We start from the raw sequence: 10,406 nt of genomic DNA on the forward strand, positions 1-10,406 counted from the left end.
CTGTGAAAATTGTCATTTGTGGTCGCAGAAAACTAGGCTATATCACTGGTGACCTCCCTGCGCCTCCATAGACCAATGCATCTTACAAGGTATGGCAGGCTGAGAATTCAATTGTGCTTGCTTGGCTCATTAATTCTATGGATCCGAAAATCAGCCGTAGGTATCTATTTTTTAAGCCGGCTAAGGAGATGTGGGATGCTGCTGGGAAAATGTATTTTGATCTTGGGAATACTTCTCAGATATTTGAAATTCGCACGAAACTCAGAGATCAAGCAAGGTAATAAGACTGTGACTCAATATTTTTCAGACTTACAAGATTTATGGTAGGAGCTCGATCTGTATCTCGAGACCATACCCCTCTGTACTGGATGTATCATAATCCAGAGACAACAATTGGAAAAGGAATGAGTTTTCGAGTTCCTTACGGGGTTAAACAACAATCTTGATGAAGTCTGGGGCCGTATAGTCAGTCGTTCTCCTCAACCTGATACCGAGGAAGCTTTTTCTGAAGTCCATCGTGAAGATGCACTGCCGAGTCATGCTTACTATTCCTGAATCCCAACTTGTTGATGGCTGGTTTGGTTCTTCATCCTATGGAAAATCCAATCCTGATCCACGTCCAAACCGCAAGGGTGAACGACCCTGGTGTGATCATTGTCAACGCCATGGGCACTCCCGCTCCACTTGCTGGGAGATTCATGGAAAACCTGCTAATTGGACTCCTCGGCGTCAACCTGAGAGGAAGGTGTACCAAACACAGAACTAAGGCATCACTGATATTCCACCAGACTCTGCCTCACTCCCATTCAGTAAGGAACAACTTGCACAGTTGTATGCTCTCTTGAATCAGTCATCTTCCTCGGGTTCCGGGTCTCATAGTGCGTCTTGATTTGTTGCCCACTCTGGTAATTTTTCCTCTGCTCTCATAGATTCTCACAAACACCTTGGATAATTGACTCTGGCGCCTTTGATCATATGACCAGTTTGTATTCTTTATTTAAATCCTATACTTCATGTTCTAATCTTTCTAGTGTCAGAATAGCAAATGACACGCTCTCTCCTATTGTAGGAATTGGTATCATTAAATTGTCGGCTGATTTAATTCTGAAATCTGTCCTTCATATTCCTTCTTTAATATGCAATTTAATTTCTATCAGTAAGTTGACTACTGATAATCGTTGCCTTGCTAAATTCCTTTCCAATTCTTTTCAATTTCAAGAACTATCCTTGGGGAGGACTATTGGCAGTGCCAGGATTCATGGTGGACTTTATTTCTTTGAAAATTGTAAACAAATAATACAGCAACCTAGTTCATCTAGTTTGGCTTCTAGCAACCTAGTTCATCTAGTTTGGCTTCTACTTCTGTTTTTATAATAATTTCTGTTTCCATTTCAAACTCTAGTAAAATTATGTTATGACATTATCGACTTGGTCATCCAAGTTTTTCACATTTAAAACATTTTTTTCCATCATTATTATCAAATAATAATTATAGTTCTCTGCAATGTGATATTTGTCAATTGGCTAAACACACACTAGCTGTATATCCTCCAAAACATTACACTCTAACCAGCCCTTTCTCTTTAATTCTCAGTGACCTATGGGGACCTTCAAAAGTCACCACTTCTCATGGTCATCGATGGTTTATCAAATTTATTGACGATCACACACGTCTTACTTGGGTGTATCTCCTCAAACACAAGTCTAATACATTTGATGTGTTTAAAAATTTCCATAACATGATTCAAACACAATTTCAGACCTTTATTCGTATATTACGAATGGATAATGACACAAAATATTTCAATTCTATCTTAGGTCCCTACCTATCTGAAAATGGCCTTATTCATCAAAGTTTATGTATCGATACCCCTCAATAGAATGGCATTGCTAAACGTAAGAATCGCCATCTCTTAGACGTTGCCCGAGCTCTACTTTTTACTATGCATGTTCCTAAATACCTTTGGGGAGATGCTATCCTTACCGCTGCCTATCTCATCAATCGTCTACCTAGTCGTCCCGTTGGTTTTCAAACACCATATTCTCTCGTTCAGATTTCCTATCCCCATCTATCTTCAAACAGTCTTCCTGTCAAAACCTTTGGGTGTACCACTTTTGTCCATATCCATCCTAAGGATCGCACCAAACTTAACCCTAGAGCCCTAAAATCTATCTTCATTGGTTACTCTCCTACTCAAAAAAGCTATCGATGCTACTGCCCTCTTACCAAAAAATTTGTCTCTAGAGATGTCAATTTTTTTGAAACCACGCCATACTTCTCTCCCACCTCGCTTCAAGGGGAGACCAACACTTATCCAGAGAATGAAGCTCAGTGGTCATGGGGATTAGAACTACCTTTGAGTCAATCTATAATCCCATCACATCCCACAGACTCATCTCTTTCAAAATCCAGTCACCCTCCGGCAGATCCAAATTCAAAAGATCTTGCCTCATCTTCTGAGTCAATAAAAATGGATGCACATCCTCCAAGCCAACAACAAGAGTTGTGTGTTTATTCTAGACGACAAAGAAATAACCAAACTATGAACCCTCAACACAGTCAGGAAGCCAACCCGATGGTAGATCCTCTTCCTCCAAATGAGTTAGGTAATAATCACTCAAACACTGATCTAGACGTTCCTATAGCCCTAAGAAAAGGAACTAGGTCTTGCACTCAACATCCCATCTCCAAGTTCATCTCTTATTCAAAATTTTCATCTTCATTTAAAGCTTTTACTTCTAGCTTGTCAGAAATTTTCATTCCTAGGAACATCAAAGAAACACTTGATATTCCTGAATGGAGAGCAACTGTTCTTGAAGAAATGAAAGCCCTTGAGAAAAATGAGACTTGAAAATAATGGAATTACCACCTGAGAAAAAGGTGGTAGGATGCAAATGGGTGTTTACTGTCAAGTATAATGCAAGTGGATCTATCGAAAGGTACAAAGCTCAGTTAGTTGCAAAAGGGTTTACACAAACCTATGGGATTGATTATGCTGAAACCTTCGCTCCTGTTGCTAAACTCAATACTATCAGAGTTTTACTCTCGCGAGCAGCCAATCTGGATCTGGAGTTACATCAGATGGATGTAAAAAATGCCTTCTTAAATGGAGAGTTAGAAGAAGTTTATATGATTCGAGCGTCAGGATTTGAAGATACTCCTAATTCCAAGATCGTCTGCAAGCTCAACAAGTCACGCTATGGCCTGAAACAATCTCCTCGGGCATGGCTCAATCGATTTCTGAAAGCAATCAATGGTCTTGGGTACTCGCAGGGCTAAACAGACCACACTCTGTTCGTTAAACACTCAGGAAAAGGAGAAATAACTATCATGATTGTGTATGTTGATGATATAATCGTCACCGGTAATAATACCAAAGACAAGATTATGATCAAAGGATTGTTGGCAAAGGAATTTGAAGTCAAGGATCTTGGAGTATTAAGATACTTCCTGGGTATGGAATTTGCTAGGAGTGAAAGGGGTATTTCTGTATCACAAAGAAAGTACACTCTTGATCTCCTAAAGGAAACTAGAATGCTAGGCAGTAAACCTTGCAAAACTCCAATCGAACTTGGAGATAAAAAACGAATGTTCACGGGAGATCCAGTTGACAAGGGGAGATACCAACAGTTAGTTGGAAAACTCATTTATCTCTCACACACTAGACCCGACATTGCGTTCGTCGTGAGTCTAGTAAGTTTATATGCATACCCTCGCCAAGGTCACCTCAATGCCGTGTATCGAGTGTTGAGGTCTTTAAAGAAAACACCAGAAAAAGGGTTATTCTTCAAGAAAGCTCTTGAACGGACAATTGAAGTATTTACAGATGGAGACTGGGCTGGATCGATTATTGATAGAAAATCTACATTTGGGTATTGTACTTTATTATGGGGTAACTTGGTAATATGGTAAAGTAAGAAGCAAACTGTTGTTGCAAGAAGTAGTGCAGAAGCTAAATATAAAGTCATGGCCCATGGAGTGTGCGAAGCAATTTGGCTAAAGAGACTATTGGAGGAGTTAAAGATTGAATATGAAGCTCCTGTTCAACTTAACTGTGACAACCAGTCTACTATTAGTATTGCTCATAACCCGATACATCATGATAGAACAAAGCACGTAGAGGTGGGTTGTCACTTTATCAAGGAGAAAATTGATGGAGGTGTTATCAAAATTAGATATGTGCACACAGACCAACAACTGGCAGATATTCTTACCAAGGGATTATCTGAAAAAGTATTTGATTTCCTTACACACAAGCTTGGACTCATCAACATCTAAGTCAAGCTTGAGGGGGAGTATTGACAGATAAGAAATCAAAGTATATTAGGTGTGTTTATATTTAATTTCTATATTTAGAAATTGATGTGATTTTGTATTAATGTTAGAATATCATGTAAAGCCTATACATTTGTAACATATTCATCTCAATAAAAAAAATACAATTACTACCATTCTTCTGAATTTCTTTACAATGCAAAGAAGGCTGCTCTTTGGGCGAATAGTGAAAGAAATAAAGTCGGTCACAAATCCTCACTAGCAATCATCCTCCCTGATGATAGATCCTGAAATTGACAAGAATTGGACACAAATTTAGCAAGACAGTGATTGTAATTGCATTTTAATGAAGGAACATGGAGTACTGATTTAAGAAGTAAATCAGTAGATAATTTTATGGTGCCGATTTCTGCAATATGTGAGTGAGTACCATCTACAATCTTAACACAAGAGGTAGTAGAGCAAGGACAATAAGAATCAAACAAATGAGGTAAACCTATCATGTGATCAGTGGCGCCTGAATCGATGATCCATGGTGTGTGGAAAGCGGAAGAAAAACTACCATAATGGACAACTAAGGCACTGTGAGACTCTGGACCAGACTTGGGTGTCATGGAGGATTGACTGATGAGTGTGTATAAATGCTCGAGTTGTTCCTTAGTGAATGAAGGAGGAGCAATACTGCTCCGATTTGTAGGACCCTCAGTTTGAGTTTGGTAGGCCTTGTCATTCTGGCGACGAGGAGTCCAGTTTGGTGGTTTACCATGAATTTTCCAATAAGTGGAGTGAGTGTGACTATGACGTTGACGGTGATCACACCAAGGTCGTTCACCTTTTCGATTAGGTCGAGGGTCGGGAGTGGATCTTCCAAGTTGTGGGGGGCTAGACTTTGAGACCAGTGCTGAGCTCTTGATGGGCGGCTGTTTTGGAGTGGTAAGCATGACGCGAAGACGTGCTTCTTCACGCTGGACCTTAGAGAAAGTTTCTTCAGTGTCAGGAAACGGAGAACGACTAACCAAACGACCTCAAACTTCATCAAGATTACTATTCAACCTAGTAAAACCTCAAATACCTGCTACTTTTCTAATTGTTGGCGCTGGAGTGTGGTGCAATTAGCACACAAATGTGTGGTATCCAAGTACAAATTGAGTTCCTACCACATGTCTTGTAAGTTTGAAAATATTGGGTACCAGTGTGATTACCTTGCTTGATTTCTTTGAGTTTGGTACGAATTTCAAAAATCTGAGAGGCATTCCCAAGGTCAGAGTACATCTTTTTTGCAACATCCCATACTTTCTTAGCAGTTTTAAAAAATTAATACCTTCGACTAATTTTAGGATCCATTAAATTAATAAGCCATTCAAGGACAATAGAATTCTCAGTCTACCATACCTTGTAGGTTGTGTCCGTCAGAGGAGGGGTAGGAAGGTCACCGATGAGGTACCCAAGTTTGCCACGACTCTGCCCCTTGTAGATAATTCCTACCATCAAGTTTGTGGGTTGTTATGTGCAGAGAGCTGCTGTCATGATTGTAAATGTGGCCCATGGTGCTAGAGGACTGACTGTGGGCCTGAGTTTGGGCTGTAAGTTGAGTGGGCCCATTGGTTTGGGATGAAACTTCTTCATTCCTTGACATTATTGGAGACAATGGGCTGAACAATATCTGAAAAAAACTTGGGCCTGGAACAGCAGTTGGGAAAAGAAGGACAGGTCCGAGGGTTGGGTGGGAAAAGAAGGACAGGTTGAACAGAAGTCTAACGAAAGCGCCTGGGTGGGAGGCCAAACCGAATGCGGACAAGGACAGGTCCGATGGCTTGGGACTTCGCCGAAGAAGATAAGATGTCGCCGGACTGAGAGGAAAAGCTTGGGAGCGACGAACAGAGGGTTGGAGAGCTACGCCTGCGCCTGAGAGTGATGCCAGTCTGGACGAGGATGACGAACACACCTACGCCGAACTGGAGTTGTAGATGTCTCCTGGAGCCGGAGAGGTCGCTTGAACCCTAACGGAATGGTCGGATTGGATAGGGGTGATGGATCCGATCGAGAAAAAAAAAAAGAAAAGAACCTTACAGCTTTGATACCATGTGAAAATCTGTAAGAGAAATTTGTTTTTCTTATTTCTGTGTATTCCATCATTAAAATACAATCCTATTTATAGGGTTTATACACCTAATCTTCTTAATTACAAAATAAACTACAAATCACAAAGATAATTACAAATCTTCTAAATAAGGAAAGCTACTAATTTACAGCTACAATCAAATCATGGGATTTGATTTTCTTTGATTTTCTCTTATCTGTCAACAGGTATCATAGCATTTATAATGGACGCTTACAGAACGTTTACGCACACAATATGTGCACAAGAAGCTAATTTAGTCATGTATAAGAATATGCAATTTTATTCCCAACTACTTGTACAAAATTCAATTGTTTTGTAAAGCATTTCTTTTACTTGGGGCTAATTTTCTGTCTGTTAGTTCTGGCTGTGTATTTAAATTTATACTGTCTCATACAAGATGCATTTGATTTTAAGCACAATGTATTGCAGGTTGCCATGTGTAATTTTCCTACTATAAAGGAAGCTGCGGATGTAGCTATTGCTACTATGCATTCTGGTATACAGGTAGGAATCTGGCTCTATGTTATGTTGTGAATTTTGACTTTCTTAGCAGTTTTTTCTGTTAATTCTTGCAAGGTATCAAGGGTAGAGCTATTGGATGAGGTTCAAGTCAAGGCTATCAACATTGCCAATGGAAAGAATTTGCCCGAAACTCCAACCTTAATGTTCGAATTCATTGGTACAGGTATATTAGATATTATTGATTTTTTCCTATTGGATTAATAGTCAAATCTTAATGGTGTTTCTTATAAAAGTTGTTTGATGTGATTTGTACTCAATTTCTTAACGGTTTCTAGAGGCTTATGCCCGCGAGCAAACACTGATTGTTCAGAAGATTGCTTCCGAACACAATGGCTCGGACTTTGTTTTTGCAGAAGACCTAAAAACAAAGAAGGAACTTTGGAAGGTAGGGAACTTAAACCTTTATAACAACTACCTTTCAATGCCAGTGTTTGTGGTTCTGTTGTTATTTTCCCTTTTTTTTCTTAAAAAAAAAAGATTGAATACTTTGTTTCCATGCCTGTGCCCATTCAATTGAATTTGGATCTCTATATCTCTTGAAGCATAATCTTGAAAGAATCAGAATCACAAATCTATTGTTGTAAATTGTTCATAGTTTCTTTTCACTAAAAAATAGCTCTAGGTCTGTCATTTGAGGTCCCGTCGCTGGCCAGGGTCTAGTTTACACCAATTATTTGTTGTTATACAGTAAAGTTTTGGTTACATGCAGATAAGAAAGGAGGCACTCTGGGCTTGTTTTGCAATGGTACCTAATCATGAGGCAATGACTACAGTGAGTTGCAGGATATATTTTGTTTTCTTTTGTTCTTCACAAATTAACTGCTGTGAGAAATCACAATTATATTAAGAATCTGCTAAATATATAAAATACAGTGATCTTGTGGCTGCTATTGGTATTTCTGACGGACCATTTTCTGCATTATTCTAGTAGATTCTTACAGTTGTGCCGATCATATTTTATAAATAAATAATTCCATTTACGCTTTAGCCAAATTAATCTTTCTTTAGTCTTACATTAAAAATACTCATTTTTGTGCAGGATGTATGTGTTCCTCTTTCACACCTTGCAGAACTGATTTCGGAGTCCAAAAAGAAGTTGGCTGCATCCTCATTGATCTGGTATTGTCTCCTCAAATTTCTTTCTTCTACACACAAACACATCAGAATAAGTATTTTTCTGGAATATGTTGCTTGAAATGTATGTCCTAGGTGTTTAATGTCTTAAATATTTGTTCCTAATGACAGCCCAGTCATTGCTCATGCCGGTGATGGAAACTTCCACACTGTTATCCTTTTTGATCCTGAAAAAGAAGAACAACGGCAAGAAGCAGAGAGATTGAACCATTTAATAGTCAATGCTGCTTTGGCAATGGATGGTACACATGTTTCATCTCTTTTAGAGACCAATGTATCATCAGGATAATTTCTGTCCTATTTTTCTTTTATTTTGGTGCCATTTCAAAAAAGTAAAAAAAGCCATCATTCTTACCTCTATATCAAAAAGTCCTTTGATTATTCTTTTTTCTTCTTTCTTTTTTTCTCTTTCTTTCTTAGTGGCTAGTGTTTCACTGTTTAGTAAGTAGGTGTTGATCATACCTCAAGTTCGTTTATTTCTTTTTTAGTGGTCCACTTTCAAAATATTACATTATCTACTGTAAAGCAACAATTATACTGACATGTCTCATGCGTCTCTGACAACTGAACAGGAACTTGTACTGGTGAACATGGTGTTGGTACTGGGAAAATGAAGGTAGTCATTCATAGCTTTAAATTATTTAGTTTATATAAGATTCTAGTACTCTTTAAGTTTAACTATGCAAACTTCATTGGCTAAGAAATATTGTGTCAACTGTTGAGGCAGTCTTGACATGTATCAGAACTGGTACACAAATGTTTTTAGGTACATTCTTCAGTTCAGAGACTGTTCTAACTAAATTTTGTTTTATGTCTACCAGTATCTTGAAAAAGAACTGGGAGCAGAGGCTTTGAGGACCATGAAAAGAATAAAAGCAGCTTTAGATCCCAACAATATCATGAACCCAGGAAAGCTCATTCCTCCCCACATTTGTTTCTAAATCCTCCCTCTCTTTACATTTAATATGAATGTGGTGAACACCTGGTCCTGCATCTGTGCATTCATGCAAAATTTTGTGGAAACTGTTGTACATTAACATGAATATTTCCCGGTCCCTTGGTCCTTTCGGCATTACATGATATGTGTTGTTGGTCTAGTGCCATCTAGGTTGATAGACCTTATCACCCTTTTTCACTTTATCGGAATAAAGATTTACTAAATTCCCTGGACTTCTCAGTAATCTTTCCCTTTCACACTTCACTCACTCCCATTGATGTGAAGAGTTAACTACTTGGATATGAGCATGGAATGTAATCCAGATTGAATCTTTTTGCTTGGCTTTCAATGGATGATTGTAATCACTCATACAGCACACACAATAAATAACATCATATCTTTTTACACACAATCACATCACATCACTTTTTACTATCATTCCTTTGTGCTTTTCTTCAATTCCTTTTTTCACCCCTTTTTTCTTGGATAAGTAATTGCCTTTCAATTGGTGATTCTTTGATGATTCGAATCAATACAGAAAGGGACCCGAATTTGATTTATTTAGCTTAATTCAAACCTCATTATCAAATACATGACCATTAGACGGGATATGCAGCTGCCCCTTAACTGAAAAAATCTAATTATACACGTTGAATAAAATACTCGATGTCACCTCAATTGATGATTTTGTGGAGATTTTCAGCTTGTATTCATAGTGCTTTACCTTTTTGCTCTAACTTTATATAGATTCTACTCACTCTCTCTTTCTCGTTATTATATTACATATATATATATATATATTTATATAACATACAATTTGCATTGAAAAAAAATATGCAAATACAAGTTGCCCTGGTTTGGGTGGGAGTCTCCTGGTTTTAAGCGAAATGTCTGTATAGTTCAAGTCAATGGTGATGGAAAGGAAATAGACAAAAGTATGGGGACAAAAATACAAAACTCTTGAAAAGATTCGTGTGCATCTTTTTATGCTGAAAGTGCTTTCTTTTTCCCTTTAAAAGTGCCGAAATCTTCAAGATTGTTTGGTTAAGATCTTCAAGATTCTTTTAAGAAATCAAATAATCTTGGTTCTTGAATTGTATCTACAACTTATAGAATCTAGTTTCGTAGCTAGGCTGTACTGCTGTAGACCAATTACATGCAGGAACCGCAATTAGACCTCTATTTATGATATTCTTCTCCTTGTTTTTATTTCTTGAAGATAATATTTACTGTTTACGAAGTTTATCTTAAATTCCCATGTAACTTTTTTTTGTCTTTCTAAATTAGTACTTGCAGATTTGTTAACCTTTTTCTGTATGTAATAGAGTGATTTTGTTATGGATAAGCATCGCGAACCGTTCATTTTCTGTATTCTGCAGTCGAAGCTTATGTCACTTCCCAACATGCTCTATCCT

General features: G+C 38.0%; 1 protein-coding gene across 2 annotated transcripts in view; it reads left to right on the top strand.

Annotated features, from left to right (window-relative positions):
* LOC133823525 (D-lactate dehydrogenase [cytochrome], mitochondrial) overlaps window positions 1-9,403 on the top strand; it is a 58,685-nt gene extending 49,282 nt beyond the window's left edge. Inside the window, exons 11-18 of one of the 2 annotated variants that reach the window (XM_062256338.1) lie at window positions 6,828-6,902; window positions 6,975-7,083; window positions 7,196-7,305; window positions 7,630-7,692; window positions 7,960-8,039; window positions 8,166-8,296; window positions 8,627-8,670; window positions 8,876-9,403. In XM_062256338.1, the coding sequence (XP_062112322.1) occupies window positions 6,828-6,902; window positions 6,975-7,083; window positions 7,196-7,305; window positions 7,630-7,692; window positions 7,960-8,039; window positions 8,166-8,296; window positions 8,627-8,670; window positions 8,876-8,995 (732 nt within the window). In that variant the 3' untranslated portion in view covers window positions 8,996-9,403. The remainder of the gene's footprint in view (window positions 1-6,827; window positions 6,903-6,974; window positions 7,084-7,195; window positions 7,306-7,629; window positions 7,693-7,959; window positions 8,040-8,165; window positions 8,297-8,626; window positions 8,671-8,875) is intronic. The other variant, XM_062256339.1, reaches the window with a different exon arrangement.
* Window positions 9,404-10,406: the final 1,003 nt, after the last annotated feature.

This window comes from Humulus lupulus, chromosome 3, assembly GCF_963169125.1.
Source record: "Humulus lupulus chromosome 3, drHumLupu1.1, whole genome shotgun sequence".
NCBI classification, from domain to species: Eukaryota; Viridiplantae; Streptophyta; class Magnoliopsida; order Rosales; family Cannabaceae; genus Humulus; species Humulus lupulus.